We start from the raw sequence: 18246 nt of genomic DNA, 5'->3' as shown, positions 1-18246 counted from the left end.
TTGCTTTGCCAAGCAACTTGAGTTAAACTGACATCCAACTACCTGCTGGAGGATGAGAAGGTAGCTTTGTCTGTAGGGACTGGTTAGAAAGATGCAGATCTCCTTTTGTACTCTGAGGGGTGCTGGTAGCTGTGGGTGCTCTTGGGATGTGTTTGTGGGTGCTGATGGAGACCAGGAGTCAGCCTGGGAAGATAGAAATGTTCCTAAGAACGGGGTGCAGATGGATAACACCTCCTCCAGAGGTCATCAGTAGCAATCTGGGGAGCAAAGTAACCTGAAGTGGGCTTGGTACCCTTTGCAGGTCTTACCAGTTTGATTTGGGTCTGGTTGGCTTCAGAAGCTCTCTATAAAAGGGGCATACTCATTGAAAGGCATCATGCAGTGACCGCTGTAAGCAGGGCTGAAAGGAAAAGAAAGAATGTAACAGCACGTTGGTTTTTCTGGTGTAAAGTGAGACTTTTTGCCATGAAATAGCAGTCCTGAAAGTAATCTGCCACGGCTCTGCTTTTGTTTGCTTGTGGAAAAGAGCTCAGCTTCGCTCTAGATGTGTAGGGTTTGGGTTACAGTAAGGGTGACTTGTTATGCCCCTGTCTTACAGCACATGGGAGGGGGAAGGTCCCTGGTGCTTATGTGTCCAAAAGCAAATCTAATTTCTGATGCTCTGTTTAGAGGAAGCATCAAGTTGTATCATGTTCTTGCTTTAAATGTGCATTTGCTTTTAAACCTGCATTTCAGCCAAGTGTGCTGGTTTAGAAGGGTCTTTGGTTTTCCTGCAGCATCTAATGTTACTGCTCTTTGCAGCTGACTTTGGAGTGTCTGCCAAAAACATGAAAACGTTGCAGAAGAGAGACTCCTTCATTGGCACCCCTTACTGGTGAGTGACCTGCTTGCTAAGAAACCCGGTGTTCGTGAGGAGCTTCACTCTTCTGAAAATCAGGCTTGCTCAGAAACAGGGAGCGGATGGCCTTTGGGATGTGATGCACCATAGTGCCTCACCAAGCACGGCTGGGAGGATTTCAGCAAGGAGTCTTGGCCAGTGTCCACATGTGCAAGGGTTTCCCTTGCTGGAGGGGGCTGTGAGCAGCCTCAGTGGTGTGGGAGCGTTGCCCTGTGTCGCAGTGCCCTGAGCTATAGAGGGGCCACCATGCTCCAGGCTTGGAGGAGTGAAGGACACACGTGTGCTTGCGTGTGTGTGCTCCTCGCTCCCTGCCCCCGGGGGGGGGTTCAGTGGGCTTTGAAGCAGCTCCAAGCACATGGGAACAACTCCTCGCTCCAGAAACACAATCTCTAAATCACCCGACTTGCTGAAGGAATGGCATCAGCGAGGATTAATTTATTGTCTGCAGCAACATCCATGCCAGATGTCAATGGCCTGGGGGTTTCTATGGGCTGTCTTGGTTGGTTTGTGGAAGACAGAGGGAGTTGGACCCCTTAGAAAAGATGCTGCTGCTTCTGAAAGCCAGAGCTAGGAGGAAAGGCTGATTTTATGGAATGCTGTGTATTATTTAAAGCATTTAATTGCTGTGGCAAGCCTCACATTGTCTGTGGTGTCACCCGTCCCATCCCTGCTCCTTGCTCTGCCCCTTGCAGGATGGCCCCGGAGGTGGTGATGTGTGAGACCATGAAGGACACTCCGTATGACTACAAGGCAGACATCTGGTCTCTGGGCATCACGCTGATTGAAATGGCCCAGATTGAGCCACCCCATCATGAGCTCAACCCCATGAGAGTCCTGCTGAAGATTGCCAAGTCTGACCCCCCCACACTCAGCTGCCCTTCCAAATGGTGAGGGGTTTGGGGCAGCAGGGTGTCTGCTTTCCAACTTACAGTGTTTCAAGAGAGAAAAAAAACAGTCTTTTCTAGCAGTATTGTTTAATTTGAGAACCCAATGCAGAAATCGAGCTCTGTGCTGTGACTGTGCTGACACTGTGATGATGTGCAGGCAGCACGGGGGGAGCTGCTGCTCACCCACAGCCCTGCTGAAATGAGGGTGATCTCTTGGCTGCTTTCAAAGCATCCTGGTTTTGTATGAAAGGCAGATTTTCCTCTAAACCTGGAGATGGCTGAGAGCTCTAGAATTTCTTTCCTGGAGTCTGGGAAGTCTCTTCTCCGTTTAAAAAATACTAGCAGATTTTTCTTTTAATCATGATAAAACCCACTGCATAATAGCCAGCAGTAGATTACTGCTGGGAGAGCACTGGAGTCGCAAGCGTTGTTACAGCAGTTCAGGTAGCAGGCAGGATCCCAACACCAAAACCCAGCAGGAGCAAGCAGCACAGAATATCAGGGACATGCTCTGTGTCTCAGAGCTGTGCTTTGCAGGCTGAGGGTGCCCTCCTATGGGGTTTCTGGTCCTTCACAGCCATCCTTTCACACTTGAAGCTGTGGGGATGGGTTCTGGAGCATCCTTGTCCAAGCAGCTCCACCCCTGGGCTCCCTTTGGAGGATAACTGCTGGTGTCCTTTCCTAACTGTGCCTTGGCCCTGGAGCACAGAGCCCAGTGCTCAGCCTCTCTGTCCGTTGCCATCGCAGGTAAGGCAAAATCTAGTCCCTCACTTGGCCACACTGCTGATTCTCCTACAAATAATCAGAATAGCCAAGCACAGGGTTTCCCGTGCTGGGAGTGAAACGATGATTCTTACCAGTTGCAGACTGGGACAGAACCTGCACAGGGATGGAGCAGACCCCTGTGGTGTTCAGGGCCTTTCCCTCTGAGCTTCTCACCAACAACTGTGTTTTAAGGTCCCTGGAGTTCAGAGACTTCCTGAAGAAGGCGCTGGACAAGAACCCAGAGACCCGGCCCAGTGCTGCCCAGCTGCTGGAGGTAGGGGCCAGCCCTGGACCCAGGGCTGGGTCTGTGTATAGTGTCTGTGTCTGCCCCAGTCTGTGAGTGTCCCTTGTGTGTATGGCGTGATTCAGAGCTAAACCACCCCACTAAGGTGCTGATGGGCCCCAGGCTGGTTTCAGATTGTTTTTGTTTTGTTTAGAAATTTCATAGCGCTTTTCAGCCACTGAAATGCTCCAAAAAGCAACAGCAATGCTTTTTCCATTTGGAGCTAACTGCAGAGTCCCTGGGGACAAAAGCTGGAATAAAAATGGCTCCCACTGCCTGAAAATACCCATGTGGCAGCCAGCTTGGATTATACCTGGTTATCCCAGATTCAAATTCAGCTCCTTTCCTCCCGTTCACTTCCAGAGCAATAGCAAGAATCTGGAAGATGCTTTTCCCCAGTGGCTGTGGTTGGCAGGAGGAAGCGTGCAACAGTCCCTGTGAACCCGAGGGACTCCCCAGCCTTTTGCTGAAGCTCAACACAAACACTTCACTGTGTGTGCTGAGCAATTTGAGCTCAATTTCAATCAAACCTTCCCCTCTGTTTGCCCCCCAGACTGGCTCTTACCCCATTGCTGGTGGCACTCTGGGCTTGGACCTACACCCTGGAGTTCAGCCTGCTTGTGGAGAGGGGAGACGTCTCCTCTGCAGCAAAAGCCCCTTGTTTAAATGCAGCTGGTGATTTTGTTTGGGGGACATTGACAAAGCAGCTTCACAGAGCACCATGCTTTAAGAATCTGTGTGCAGAGCTGGTGCTTAACCTTGGCATCGTGCTTGTTCTTCTTCTGCCTCATACATGCAGCACGTATCTGTTGATTCTTCTGAGGGTTAAGCATGGTGACACTGGCAAGTATTTTGTCTTTAGGACTCTGTGATTGTTCTAAGCAGGAAGTGGTCCTTGCCGTTGCTGTCCCCATGTGCTTACTTGGCTGCAAGCTCGCAAAGTCTGCTTTATGGCCACCTCACACATGTGCATTGTGCTTGGCTTTTCAGCATCCCTTCGTCAGCAAGGTGACCAGCAACCGTGCCTTGCGTGAGCTGGTGGCCGAGGCCAAGGCTGAGGTGATGGAAGAGATCGAGGACAGTCGGGATGAAGCAGAAGAAGACGACTCGTTGGAGTCTGCCTTGGTGAGCGCTCCCAGCACCGTGCTGGCAAGTTTGTGGCTGTGATGAGGGAAGGAGCCCCTAACTTCTCTAGGCTCCCAAAAGCTGGTTTACAGCTATTCTGGGCCCCATCTGGTGGAGTTGGGGGGAGCAGTTTCTTGGCCACAGAGGGGCTGTTTTTTGGTGGCTGCCTGTGCAGCTTTGTTGGGGGCCATGCTTCAACCTCCTCCATCTGTACCAAAGGATAGTGATTAATCCATGGTGGAGTTAGCTATGGGAAAAGGTGTTTGATAAGGAAACTCCTAGGATGCCTCTTAAGAAGTTGCAGGTTTTGCAGCTTCCCCACTCTGCTGTTTCCCTCCAGCCAGTGTCCACAGTCCTTGGGACCACAAACCTGGAAAAAGATATCCCAGGGCTGATGTCCTGAAAGAGAAAAATTCCTCCCAGTGACTCTTTAGCTGTGGGTGACTTTGCTCTGATGCACGGGGACTTGCAGCTCTTGCAGATGTGTTAAAGCAGTGGTGCAAAACCCAACACCTTCCCTTCGCTGTCTTTCTAGCCCCCTGGTAAGCACAAGCGGGACCCCTCTGAGGCAAGTCAGATGAGTTTCGATGGGGAGAAGCCTCCAGAATCTCCCTTGCCCAAGGCAGTGAACGGGCCTGTGGTGACTGGCAAGGAGAGCACAGATGGACATAGCGATAAACTCTCAAGTGAAAGGATAAACGGTGACAGTGGCAAGCTGGAGAGCAACCACTCCACAAAAGCCCTTGCCAGCTCTGCCACCTCGGCCACCCAGGGCAAGCCAGACATCATCTTGCAGCCCAGCCGGCTCAGTAACTCAATGGAGGGGGAGAAGCAGCCTGGGCCAGGCAGCAAGGAGCGGAAGAGCATCGTGGAGCGACCAGAGAGCAGCCACCTGGAGACCTTAATGGAGGAAAAGCTTGCAAATGGGAGCTTGGATTCCCCAGCTCCGTTCCCTGGCAGCCGGCCCAAAGGGGATTCGGATTCTGGCAGCACTTCAGCCTCTGAAAGTATGGACCTCACCATCTCCCTGTCTGCTGACCTGTCCCTCAACAGGGAGAGTGGATCTATCTCCCCGAAGGTGAGTGGTGTGGAGGGCAGAGGGTGTGAAGAAGGAAGAGCAGCCACCCCCTGTTAAAAAGCACCGAGGTTCTCTTTTCAGCCAAGTCCTAGAATTCAGACCTGAAATTCAGATCCTTTCGTTGAGAGGCTGTGGACTTGCACACTTCAGCCATAGCCCCTTAAACTCCTTCCTGAGAAAGCAGCATGTTGTGCTCTACATGGGGTTGAGCTTTGACTACAGGAGGAGAAAATGAGATGCCCCAAGTGTGACCTGTGCTTGAAGGTGGGGAACAGGTAAAGTAGGAGAGGACAGAGGCTGGTTGAGGACAGCCTGATGCTAAAGAACACCTATGTGCCTACATTCCAGATAGCTGGGAAGACTGGACTTGGTGCTTGCAGTATGAGTGTCCAGGCTTGGAGCTCTGCAAATAAACATAGGGGCAGCAAGGAGGGAGGAAGCCCATCTTTAGGGAAAGCCTTTGATGGTTTGCTCTCTTTGTCTGTGGGATGCCTGTCCCAGCTGGGCTCCAGCTGGCACAGCACACACTGCTGGGTTAAATTATGCCATGAGCACATGGTGTGTTCTCAAGTGAAGGAGAAGCTCTTCATGGAGCTGCTGCAGGTAGATGTGTCCTCTGCTACCTCAGGCCACTGAAGTCTGATGCTCTATAGTTATTTTGGGTCCTTGAGAAGCGTGAAGTAACCGTGCCACTCACCTGACTTGTGCAGTCATACACAGTTGGAGCAAGGGCAAGCATGAAACCCAAAATGTGATTTCCTAAGCTATCCATTGCCCATCACTCTGTTGCTCTCCTAGCCCTAGCAGAAAGCTTATTTGGGCTAGTACCTCTCTTAATTTTTCCAACCTGCCATACATCTGGCCTGGTTTGTGTCAGCAGTAACTTGCATGAAAACTTCCCAGGCTTCTTGGCTTTTGCTAAAGCTTTCTGGAGGCTGGGAATGCTTGTGAGCCAGAGCCGGCCAGGTCAGCATGGCTTGGAGGAAAAGGCAAAATAACTGGAATGGTATTTGCTGAGTTTCAGAAGAAGAAATACGTGTGACTTGAGGGAGCAAAGTAGCGTGTTGCACAAGACCTTTATCCAATTGCCTGTGTGAGTGATAGCTTCCCGGCATAGAAACGTGCTGAGAAAACCATTCTTGGCAAAACTTTCCTCCCCTTCTGTCTCCTGCTGTGAGCATGAGAGCCAGCATCCCCTGCAGGAGCCTGCAATTAATGTGGATCCTTAATGAGGGAACTGCAATGCTCTTGCATAGCAGTTTATCCCTCATCACTGCCTTTCCCATGTTACCTGGTCTCCCTGAGGCCAGCCAAAGATGAATATGATGCCACACATGTAGTTGCTCTCCCCAGCTGCTCCCCTAGAAAGGGAAAGGAGTTCATGGGTTTTACAGGGAGTAAGTCTCAAAGAGATGGTCATGTTAGGTCGTAGTCTGAGTTGCCCCAGCCAGAGGTATTGCTCAGAACAAAGTAAATGTCATCTCTCCAAGCATTCAAGGCATTCAAGCAGAGCTGTTCTGCAGAAGCAATGCTGCTGGAGGCCTCTAGGAAAGATGTTCTGCTGAAGCCTCTGCTTTGCACAATGAGCTGTGAGTGCATGGGGGGTACCAGGCTCTGCTGCTCCCTCCTCACCCAGGCTCCTTGCCCAGCCTTAGCTTCATGGGGTTAAACTCCCCTGCTCTGCCCATGCTCATGTTCCTGGTGCTGCTGGGTTCTGTGCACAGAGCGCCAGGCAGGTTACAGCAAGAGAAGGAGCAGCAAAGAATTAAACCATTTCTGACTGTAAACATTAACTATTACATGCATTTATCACAGGCTAAACTGCAAAGTTCAAGTGACCCTTTTATTACCAGACTTTTTTCTTTTTCCAGTTGCTAATAGTTTAGTCCAGAAGAAAACCAAAAACTAAACCTCTGGTAAAAAGTGTTCAGGCCTTTTTTCTTTTTTTTTCAGGAAGATTAGGAATAGGAAATCTACAGGTGAGTTTGGGAGGCTGCAGCTGGCAGGAAAAAGGTCAGATTCAGGCAAAAGGAGATGGATAGGGTTTTGAAAAGGTAACCCAAACTTTCTCAGATACACCTGCTTCTGGAGGGAACTCCTCCTTTTGAGTATCTAGCTTGACTTTCTGAGGTCTGACCTGCGTGTGTGCTGGTGTTTCACAGCTTTGGCTGAAACCCTTGGGAGCTGGAGGAGGCGCACTGGGATGTGCGCTGTGAAGTGTGAGCACTCAAAGTCAGCATCCCATATGACCACAGCTTGTCAGATTCTTCTCTGGAGAGCAATTTACATTACAGGAATGTTTGAAAATGCATTTTCTTGTGTTCATGAGAGGATGCTGGCCTGCTACTGAGGGGTAACAGAAAAGACCAGGAGAAAATGAGTAATTCTGTTTTAATATCCATGTTTGAGTAGCTCCATGACTAAGGCAGGGAGTTGCTTGTTCAACAGTGGGGAAGAACCTGGGGACCACTCAGAGACCAAGAACCAGGTGGGCTGCCACATCCCCAGGTCACTGGGCTCAGGCAGTGAGTGAGGGTGTTATTGGGCACAGAGGTTGGTACAGAGAGCTCAGTGGTGGCATTTTCTCATTTGGACAATGCAGGAGTTTTAGACAGCTGTTTTAATTCAGTTTGGGGCAGTAAGAGCCTCTGTGACCTAGGCTGGTCTCGTGCAAACCTTTTTGCACCAATTTGTCTGTTGGTTGAACCACTGCTATAGTGGTCTGTTGTTACACAGTGGGCAGGCTGCATGCCGTCAGAGCTTCTCTGACTCCTCTGTTACAGCAAGCTTTTCAGGGGCTTGCTCTGGGCCTTGCAGGCTCACAGGAAGCTCTTCTGACATCTTCTATATCTCTAATGGCTATCACTGCAAGAGCAAGAGGACTTCAGGGAGCCTTTGCTCATTGCACCATTGTGCTTTCCTGTAGGGCTCCATGATTCAAGTCATTCATATCCTTGTTTTTTTGCCAAAGAAACTGAGTCCCTGGTCACAGTCCTTTAGCCAAGCTTGGGCTGCTGACCCTGCAGGGGGATGCTGACCACCTGCGCTATTGCTGGGAGAGGATGGGTGCTTCTGGCACTTGTCCCTGCCAATGCTAATGTAAGTGAGCCTGGGCTGTGCTTTGTGGAGGTCATGGTGAGAGGCTCAGAGCTGGTTGTGATTAGTGGAGTGTTGTAATGAGGAGCAGAGGGACATGAGTGCTGAGCCTTTGGGCAGGGCTGGCTTGTTTCCCTGGCTTTGTCTGCAAGCACAGCCTGATGCGAGGACCTTGCCTGCCTCACATGTGCAAGGACATGGGGGGATACCTGTGGGTCAGATAGTGCAGGAGCCTTTAAATGAACCATTTGCAAGCTTCCTGTTGTGTGGATTTTTCAGCACTGCAATTAAGGAAGGATCCTAGTGTTCCCTATCAGGTTTTGCTTTAGTTGGACATGGCGAGGAAGGGTTTTCACATGCCTCTTCTCCAGGTCAGGTTTCTGCAGGGTAGCAATCACACTGTACTGTGGCATCATTGCAAGGCTGAGTGGTGTGAAGGGCAGCTCCAAATCTGCTGCTGTTTTTTGCTTGATGTGGTTTCCCTGCTTATGTTCCTCATTAACAATGGCATCAAAATTGCTCTGAAGCTTCCAGCTCTGCACCCCATGCAACAAGCGGGGGAGCTCTGCTGCATAGTTTCTTCTTTCCCTCTCTTGCTGAACTCAGGATTCCCGGATGCACAAGAAGACGTTAAAGCGCACCCGCAAGTTTGTGGTGGATGGAGTAGAGGTGAGCGTCACCACCTCGAAAATCATCAGTGAGGATGAGAAGAAGGATGAAGAGATGAGGTTTCTCAGGCAAGTGGGTCACTGGGATGCAGGGAGGGCAGGGCACCAGCCAGGGCAGGGTTTTCTTCTCTGCAAACAAATCCAGGAGCGACCTAATGTGCTCTTATTTTCTGTCTTGATCCCCCTTGGGCAGAACAACTGTCCAGTGTGGGCATCACTTCTTTTGGCCTTTCCTTGACTGGCAGAGGCCTTGATGTACTGACTAAGCTGAGCTCTTTTCATGCAGAGAAATGAGGTATGCATCTTGGTGATAAGGTGCAGCAAAGCTGTGACGAGAGAGAAGCTTGTGCTGTGGCTCACTCTATCCTCTGGGGATGACTGAATGTGTCTCCAGGGCTGTAGGTGTTCTGGCTCAATGGAAATAAGCACAGAAAGGTTCTCAAGACGCTCCTCTTCCTTTTGCTCTTCCGTCTCCTCAGAATTCATTGACAGAAAGGCCAACAGAGTTGTAAACTCCTTGAGCACCACTTAATGTTCATGAATGTGTCCTCCCTGTTTCAGCCTTTATGACTCCTTTGTGGATCTTACAGCTTTCAAACCTCATGACCTGTTCTCAGGAAGAGAAGCTGCTGTTTCTACCTTGGTTACTATCAGCAGCACTGAAATGAAAAGGCCCTTAAAATAATTAAAATACAAACTGTTTTGCTTGATGCCCTAATCTAGGTTCCCTTGTGCTGCTTTGAGGGGCCCTCTGAGAATACAATTCATCCCAAGCACTGTGTGTTCTTGTGGCAACCTTATTCATAGGCCCTAATATCAGATCTATACAGAAGCTCGTTAGCTACTTATTCTTGTGTGAGAAGTGCATATAACCCCAGTCAAACACAGAGAACGTGCATACTAGCATATAGGGAATTTCCAGGCACAGCTGCTTTCTCCTGGTCCACCCCGAGCTGTGGTGGCATCCCTGGAAAGAGGACTCTCTTTAAATTGTGCCCTCTCCATCTGTGAGGTGGGTGAAGAGACACAGAGGCTTTGGCTGGAAAGCCTCAAGTCCCTGAACACCTTTTAGGAGGAGCAGTTATTCCCCTGGGGCTAGCTAGTGGGCACAATCAACTCTCTTCGCATCTTGATTTGCACTTAAGGGGTTTGTTTCTGGTTTCTTGGAACATGCCAAGGTTTGGATTTGAAGGTGAGATCAGATGAGAGCACATCATACTGTGCCAGCTGATTTAATGGGGCTTGAGTTTGTTTTGAAAGAAGAAATTGTTCCAAAGTGCTTTTCCCAGGAGAGCCCCCAGGGAGAGTTGTACTTGATGTGTAAGGCTAATGCATGGCAGCAGAGGTCACGGTGGGGATCCTGCATGGGGAAGCTGCTGCTGCTGCTGTTCCTTTTCTACATCAGTATATTCCAGCTCAACCAGGCGCAAACGTGTCAGGCTCAAATGCAACTGTCTGAGCAGAGGCTCCTTTTTGCTTGATGAGGGGAACGATGCAGTGTTGTGACAGATAGATCTGAATTCTGGAAATCTGCCTCTTCTGCCACCTGGGTGTGAGCAAGAATGGATGCAGAGCACAGGGGCCAGGCCAGAACGGCACCAGCTTGGCCTGAGCTGTGTTTTGAAGACCAGTGTGCACTAACCCAGCTAGCAGAATGTGTGTTTTCAGTGCTGGCTGGGGAGTAGTGCATGTAGAATTACCTTAGGAGCTTTGACAGGGCTTATTTCACACACAGTGAATGCTAACAGGCCTTACCTGTGCGAGTTGATGGTTTGCCAGCAGTTATGGTAATTAGCATCCTGCTTCCTCGCAGTGTCACAGAGCCTGAGAGCACATCAGTCAGTTGGCATTTACCTCCTGCCTGTGCTGAGTGCAAGTGGCAGGGTGCTACAGGATGGCTGCACAGCTCTCATTCCCCCTGAAGTGCTCTGGTTATTGATTCTGCCGTCTCCACTCGGGCACATGCCCCTGACCTTGTCTGACTCTCTGCTTCTCTCTCCTTCTCCATTTTAACCCTCAACAGGCGCCAGGAGCTGCGGGAACTGCGTCTCCTTCAGAAGGAGGAGCACCGAAACCAGGCCCAGCTCAACAGCAAACACCAGCTGCAGCTGGAGCAGATGCTCAGGCGCTTTGAGCAAGAAATGGTGGTACGTGGAAGGGGGAAGCTCCTGGGTATCAGCTCATTTGACTTTTCCTCTACAGTTGCCTTGCAAACCCTGGTGCAGGGTGATGCTCTCTGAGTTGCAGCAGTCCTGGGGCATCATGTCCAGAGGGAGCAGGACTGCTGAGGAAGCCCTCTGGGATCTGGGGCATGGGATGTTTGTGGAGGACAGAGGCTTTTGTGGGCATTAAGCATATGCAACCCTCAGCTTGCAAGCGCCAAGTACCTCTGCTGGCAGGATGTAGCAGGGGAAGGGTTGTTCCGGACTTTCCCGCTTTAATGATCTTTTTCTTGTACATCTGTTCATGGCTACTGTGAGAAACAGTTCCTAGAGCTGTTGTATTTCACAGAAAAAAACCCTTAAGAAAGCAGTGTGGCCAGCATGTGACAGCAGGAACTCTGGCAAGTCTCTGAGTGTAAATTGAATAAACTGGGCTTACATATTTAGTCCCTGCATGGGCAGCTTCCATTGAAGTAAAATAATGCTGTAGCCAAGTCCCTTTAACACTTTCATGAGCCATCTTTTAAATACCCTTTTATTAATTCACCTCATATGTGTGCCTGGGAACCACAGCCTCTTGCAGCAGGCTGGGAGCCATAGCTCATTCGTGTGCTCTGTTGTATTCCTACAGTCTTGACATGCCAGGTCTGTGAATTCCCGTCTCAGCAAGTCACTTCCCATTTGTGAGACCTGTTCACCTTACAGCGTGATGTGCAAAAGCCCCAAACCTGCTTTCTTTACCCGCTCCCTGGGGCAGTTTGCAGCCTGCTCTTGTTGACACCCAGGTGCTCCATCCCTTCAGCTCACAGGGAGGATCGGCCCCAAGGGTGCTGTCAGAGCGCAGTGCCCTCAAACTTGGAAATCCTTGTCTGCAGTGAAAGAACTGTTCTGCATGAGCTTCGCTGTCTGGTGCTCACCCAGGGCTATGGGTCCCAGTGAGATGTTGCCAATCAGGACATAAGCAGAAGTCTTGAAAGGCATCACCAGTAGAACAAGTTCCGAAGCACTTTCTGCTCACACTAGCGCTGGCATTGCCTTGTGGGCTGCATGGGGTGCTATATGGAAATTTCCTTCCTCTGTGTTTAGTAAAGAGGCTCAGTCCATGCAAAACCTCCGTCCCTTTTTTTATCTTCTTTTAGAGCAAACAAAACCACAAAAAATTCACAAACTTCTCAGAAGGAAGAGGCGAGGAGGCTGAGGTTGACCTGTGTTCCCTTCCCGTATAGGCAAAGAAGAAATTCTATGACACTGAACTGGAGAACCTCGAACGACAGCAGAAGCAGCAGATTGAGAAGATGGAACAAGATCACTCGCTGCGCCGGCGAGAGGAGGCCAAGCGCATTCGCCTGGAGCAGGAGCGGGACCATGTCAAATTCCTGGAACAGCTGAAGCAGATGAAGAAGGAGGTAAAAATGGGGGTAGGAGGAAGGAGGAAAGCTGGTTTCCTGCATCTCTTTCTTCCAGGCTCAGCATTTCTCCATAGCAGAACTTGAGAGGGAAGCAGTTGGTGTTTTAGCAGGAAGCTCTTGCTTTTCTTTGGGTATTGCTTGAGATCCAGCTGTTTAGCAACATCTGATGGAGTTGTCCTTGCCCTAAAGTTACTCGCTGATAGTCTCATTTCCCTTCCCAAAGGTCAAGAATGAGGTTGAGAAGCTGCCACGTCAGCAGCGCAAAGGGAACATGAAGGTGAAGATGGATGACTTTGCCCAGAAAAAACAAACCATGGTAAGGCTGAGGGAAGGTTGCCATGACTCCAAGATTGGGAAGTGCACAATAGACAGAAACATCCTTCTTTTAGGGACTAGCAGTTTTTAAAACACCACCAGATGCTTTTCAAGTTGAAGCAGAAAGAAGGCTCATGGTGCTACTGCTGTTTTCTTCCAGGAACAGGAGTTTTTGGCCAAGCAGAAGGAAGACCTGGAGCAAGCCATGAAGAATATAACTGCCCAGAACAAGAGAGAGATCTGCGACAAGGAACGCGAGTGCCTGAACAAAAAGCAGCAGCTCATGAGAGGTGGGTGGCAAAGGCTGTAATGATGGGTTTATCCAACACTGGTCCTTCCCACGCAGCAGATGCTGTGACAGAGTTGCAAGCTGGCAGGATGGGATTTGGATAAACCAGCCTTGCCAGATCCTGTCTAAATGTTTAACAATAATAATACTTAGTGCTTTAATCTTCAAAGTGCTTTACAAATATGAACCAATTAGGCTTCATAATTGCAAGAAGTGATTCTCCAGTATGGTTTGCCACCAATTTCTCTTGGAAAACAAGAGGTGAACAATCACCCCCCACATCTGCTGCACTGCTCCTGTGTGTAAGGGATTGCTTGTGCTTGGGATGCTTTGTGTGACTAAGCTGAGGGGCCAGGGTGCGTTCCTGACCTTTTTCCCTTCCTCAGACCGGGAGGCGTGCATCTGGGATCTCGAAGAGTTTCAGCAACAGGAGAAACACCAGCTCATCAAGCAGCAGCTAAAGGACCAGTATTTCCTTCAGAGGCATGAATTGCTGCGGAAGCATGAGAAGGTGAAGAGTTAGCACTTTCCTATGCCAGTGCTGGTCAGCAAGGTGCCTGTGTGTCCCCAGAAGGGATGTTTCCTTTCTAGGCTGTAAGTGGGTAAGGGTGGGTTAGGAGTTAAGGGACCTGGTCATTATTAGTGAAAAGGGACTAGAGTAATGCTCGGGTCAGCCTACTTGCCTGGGACACATATTCTGTGCTGCATGCATTTAATGTGCAAGAAGCAGTTGTGAATTTGGGGTCTTTTCTGGAAATCTGTCACTGTCCAGTATGTGGAATGATGGATTCTCAGAGCAGCAAGTGGAGATTGGCACATCTCGATCATTTCTGCTCCCTTCCAGCCCCTTCTCTGCTTTCATAGCATGTTCAGTAGCTGCCCTTTACCTCTTGTCTGTCACCAGCCACCACTGTGCAATTCCAGATGTGATCTCAAACTCCTTTTGGTGTCCTCAGCACTTTCTTGCTGGCCGCCTCTGATACCCATCCATCTGCCACTGCAGGAAAGGGAGCAAATGCAGCGATACAACCAGCGCATGTTGGAGCAGCTGAAAGTTCGGCAGCAGCAGGAGAAAGCCCGGCTCCCCAAAATCCAGAGGAGCGAAGGGAAGACACGCATGGCCATGTACAAGAAGAGCCTTCACATCCACTCCAGCGGGAGTGCATCCGAGCAACGGGAGAAGATTAAACAGGTCAGGTCTTGGAAAGGGCACCGAGTTGAGGCTTGGTTTGGGGTGAAGTACTTTGCTGGCCTCCTGGCAAAGGGAAGCTGGAAAAAGGCAACTGGTCCTGAATTTCTAACCCACTGCAGGGAATTGGAGGCCTTTTGTGGCATCAGGTGTGGTTTTGAGCATTGCTCCTGTTACGACCAATGTTGGGGAGCATCCTTAGGGTTGTTCTTTCTTTCCCGTGTAACAGTGCAAGCTGGCCAGTCTCTTATCCAGCTTTGGAGATGAGAGCAATGCTGCCTACATGGGCACCTGCTTTTCTCTCTTTCAGTTTGCCCAGCAGGAAGAGAAGAGGCAAAAAGCCGAGCGGCTGCACCAGCAGCAGAAGCATGAGACACAGATGAAGGACATGCAGGCCCAGTGTGAGAGCAACACGAACGAGCTCCAGCAGCTGCAGGTACTGTCCATCATGGCTCGGTCTCTCTGAGCTGCCTGTGTGCTGTTTCTGCTCCAGCACAGGGAGTGGGTCATAAGAAGTGGCAGCAGAGGACAGTCAGTGAACTGGATGATGTCCCCTTGATCTGCCTTGAGGTTTTTGTGGCTGTGCCTACATGTGCCCTGGAGCTCAGAGCTCTGAATGCCTCTGGCTGATGCAAGTCCTGTTTGACCACAGGATTCAAAGTCTAGAACTGCTAGATGCTTAATGGGTGTTCTGCTTTTTAATCTGTGTTTAGAATGAAAAGTGTCACCTCTTGATTGAGCATGAAACCCAGAAGCTTAAATCCCTGGATGAGAACCACAACCAGCACATGAAGGAGTGGCGAGACAAGCTGAGGCCGCGGAAGAAGGTAGTGCCTCTTTGACATGAGCAGGGTGTTCTGCTTGGCTGGTTGGAGGGGACAGTGTCTGTAGCTCCAGTGCAATCTCAAATACTGCTCTTATGTGTGTTCCCTTCTGCTTAAGGCCCTGGAGGATGAGCTGAACCAGAAGAAGCGTGAGCAGGAGATGTTCTTCAAGCTGAGTGAGGAGGCGAATGGACAGACGCCAGCATCCCCAACTAAACATGCCAAGTTCGTCCCATTCAGCTCTGCAGAGAGCTTGTAACACCCTGCAGCTGGCAGGCCACCGGCTGGCACTTGCTGTGTCCTCCTGGGCTGCAGAGGGGCAACTTGGACTTGGAAGATCCACCCCCTCAGCAGTCTCTTCTTACAAGAGCACCCTCCTGTCTTCTCGCTCTGTCTGGGATAAACGTGGCCTCTGTCCTGCACTGGGAATGCTGACTGGAAGTTTTGGTGGCTTTCCCAGGAGCTGGCGTGCTCAGCACAGCTCCAGGCTGGGAAGCCGTGCAGGACCCTTTCTGTGTCTGTATTTGCACTGTTAACTGGATGCGTCACCTCTCACGTGAGCCTGGTGCTCACTGGGCTTGTCAGCTCAGACTGAAGCAATAACTGCTCTGAACAGGAGAAATGGGAGATGGCTCCTGACCTCTGCACAGGGGTTATCAGCCTCTCTTCACTGTGGCTGCTCCTCCTCCCACTCTTCTGTAAGGACAAGTCTCGGGCAGTGCAGCTTTGGCATTGTCTTAGGCTAACCTTGACCTTGTGATCCCTTAACACTTGCCTTAGAACTATTTCTATCTTCTGTGGCCCCTTTTTTGCTCAGGAGAGAGACAGTGATGTGGATATTTTTTTGCCTTTGAGGAGAGAGGTTTGGGTTTTTTCTTTCCTCTTCCTCCCTGTACAGACTGTGCAGAATGGGGACCATCTGGACATCCTTCCAAAGATGCTTCTGCTTCTTCATTTGCTATAATTACTAGCACCATAGTCCCTCTGGCATCGAGCTAACACTGTCTTATTGGAGGCTGGACTATGGCATAATTAAACTGTTCAGCTGGCTGCAGGCTTTTGTTTCTTAAAGAAGTATATGAGTATGTGCAGAGGCGGAGGTTTGTAATGGTGTTCAGTCCTGCGGTGGCACAGTGAGATATTGACAACAGTCATGTGTCTTCGGTAAGGACAAGTGAGGGGCCAAGGGGTGTTATTGCCAGAACCCATGGTCACACATGTGCTTGAGATACTTGAAGTATTCTCTATGTGTGGGCCATATGGGTCAGCCAGCCTGGCCACTCTGCAGTCAGGGTTACGGGCTGCAAAGCATCATTTGGAAGGAATAAATGAGTCCTGAAGCAAGGTGTACAAAGGAAGAGGAGGTACAAAGACAGGTTACGGTGCCTTGTTTACTCTCAGCATCGCCTTCTCCACTGCTGTCTCATCTCTTTAAGATGTGCTGCAGTTTCTCAGATGATTCCCCTGACTTTCAGCTTAAAGTCACTTGGGAAAGTGGCGGCAGGTCCAGCCCTCTGTCCTTTCTGCTCCATAGTGATGTGTCTTTGTTGGACTGCTGTCCTCCACCTGCACAAGGCAGTGCTTGGCTGAGATGCTGGGTACAACCCAGAGCACAGACCCAGGTGGGGGGACAGAGACCTCTCGGGACAACACCTTCTTTACACCACCAAAAAGTGTATGGTAGCACTTGTTTTTCTCTCTGTTGATCTTTGGACAAGTTTGGTTTAGGTTTGCTTCCCTAGCAAGCAAAAAATGTTTCTTCTTTTAAAAAGGGGAAAAAAAAAAAAAAGAAAAGAAAAAGAAAAGTTGTTGTTTTCAAGCCTCATATGTTGATTTAGTGACACATTGTCCTTTCAGGAGAAGGTGGTATGTGATGTGCTATCTAGATACCTAGCTGAAGGAGTCAGTCCCCGAGTCTTTTAACACCTCTTTATCTGGGGACTGTGTTTGCTACCCATTTACAGTTGATAACATGTATTTATAAGCTTCTTGCAGACTACCAAGACTACATCCATTTGGGCCATTCCAAGTTTCCTCTGAATCCACAGCATTAATATCTATTAATAAGCATAGCCTACATGGACATCTAATGTCTGGGAGCCTTTGCAACCACACTGCATAGCAGCTTTTCAGGAACTAGCCTGTCCTCCTAGAAGGACTGCCTGTGCCATCTCCAGAAGCATTTGACTGTGCCTTTTCAGTATGTAACGTTGGGAACTGATGTAAAATTAACAAATACAGAGGGTTGTTCCCGAACCAGGACATGTGCTGGTTTAGGCCTTTTAGTTGCATTAGGAATGTGTTATAGCAGCCTCAGTGGTTTTGTTCCTGGTCCCACTGGGGTCAGGCTGGAGCTATTCTATGACATGGTTGTTGTCACAGAAATCAGCCCCCAGTGCCTGTCCTTCGTGTGATCTCACTGCCTTCACCAGCCCAGGGAGTATCAGCTCTCTCTGGGTGTTGTGCAGACATAAGGAAAGTTGTCCATTTCTCCAGTCCCCCTTATCTGCAGCCTGGAGCTAGCTACAGTTTTGCTTTTTCTAACAGAGGGTGGGAATGGTTTTGTCCCCTGCCATATCCCTATTCTCTGTTCCCTCACTGGGTGTGCCAGGGCCCTAGCATCATGTCTCTCTCCTAGAAGAAGGCAGGGGAGCACATCTTCTGATTGTCATGTTTACAGGGTGGTTATATTTCCCCCCCTTTAAAAAGAGGATGTTTTTGTTGTTTCCTCTGTAGAAGGAGCCGTGAATAAACCCAGCTTATTTCTGAGAGGGGATGGGACGCCATATAAAAAATATGGCTTTGAATAAAAAGGTTTTCTTAGTATTTTTTTAAAGTGCCTCCAGTGGGGCCACCACTATGATGTAAAGACCCTTCTAATAAAGTAACAGACTGAGAAACCTGCGCATGTGTCTGATTTCCTGCCAGGTCACCAGCTGTGGCCTCCGACCAGCTTTGCTTCTAGGTTTTGCTGACTGACAGAAATCTCTAGAACCAGTTCTGGCGTGTGAACTGTGCAAGGCTGAACTCTCAGTTCTTTAAAATGGAGCTGGTTGCTTCAGAAACACTTCTGCTGCAGTTCGGTGTCAATAACATCTTTGCTGTGAACCTGAACTCCGGTAGACCTTGGGTGAAGCAGTTGTTCTCTCAATGACTTCGTTGTGTGTTAAAACAGTGCTCGGCTGACCCTGCTTGGTGAAGAGGGAGTATTGCACCCTGTCATCTGAAGGGTGCGAACCACTTACCCGTGGCTTTTTC

General features: G+C 49.6%; 1 protein-coding gene across 1 annotated transcript in view; it reads left to right on the top strand.

Annotated features, from left to right (window-relative positions):
- The window catches only part of STK10 (serine/threonine kinase 10), a 46077-nt gene extending 30034 nt beyond the window's left edge, over positions 1 to 16043 (top strand). Inside the window, exons 6-20 of the mRNA XM_057409794.1 lie at positions 802 to 874; positions 1591 to 1785; positions 2743 to 2824; positions 3824 to 3958; positions 4494 to 5036; positions 8739 to 8869; positions 10824 to 10947; positions 12189 to 12368; positions 12595 to 12687; positions 12847 to 12976; positions 13362 to 13486; positions 13979 to 14167; positions 14475 to 14600; positions 14878 to 14991; positions 15107 to 16043. Of these exons, the coding sequence (XP_057265777.1) occupies positions 802 to 874; positions 1591 to 1785; positions 2743 to 2824; positions 3824 to 3958; positions 4494 to 5036; positions 8739 to 8869; positions 10824 to 10947; positions 12189 to 12368; positions 12595 to 12687; positions 12847 to 12976; positions 13362 to 13486; positions 13979 to 14167; positions 14475 to 14600; positions 14878 to 14991; positions 15107 to 15247 (2381 nt within the window). The 3' untranslated portion in view covers positions 15248 to 16043. The remainder of the gene's footprint in view (positions 1 to 801; positions 875 to 1590; positions 1786 to 2742; positions 2825 to 3823; positions 3959 to 4493; positions 5037 to 8738; positions 8870 to 10823; positions 10948 to 12188; positions 12369 to 12594; positions 12688 to 12846; positions 12977 to 13361; positions 13487 to 13978; positions 14168 to 14474; positions 14601 to 14877; positions 14992 to 15106) is intronic.
- Positions 16044 to 18246: the final 2203 nt, after the last annotated feature.

This window comes from Pezoporus wallicus, unplaced genomic scaffold (genome assembly GCF_028554395.1).
Source record: "Pezoporus wallicus isolate ANWC-B61680 ecotype Strahan unplaced genomic scaffold, APGP_CSIRO_Pwel_v1 contig_4309, whole genome shotgun sequence".
Classification (NCBI taxonomy): Eukaryota; Metazoa; Chordata; class Aves; order Psittaciformes; family Psittacidae; genus Pezoporus; species Pezoporus wallicus.
This window is presented reverse-complemented; position numbering and strand designations above follow the sequence as displayed.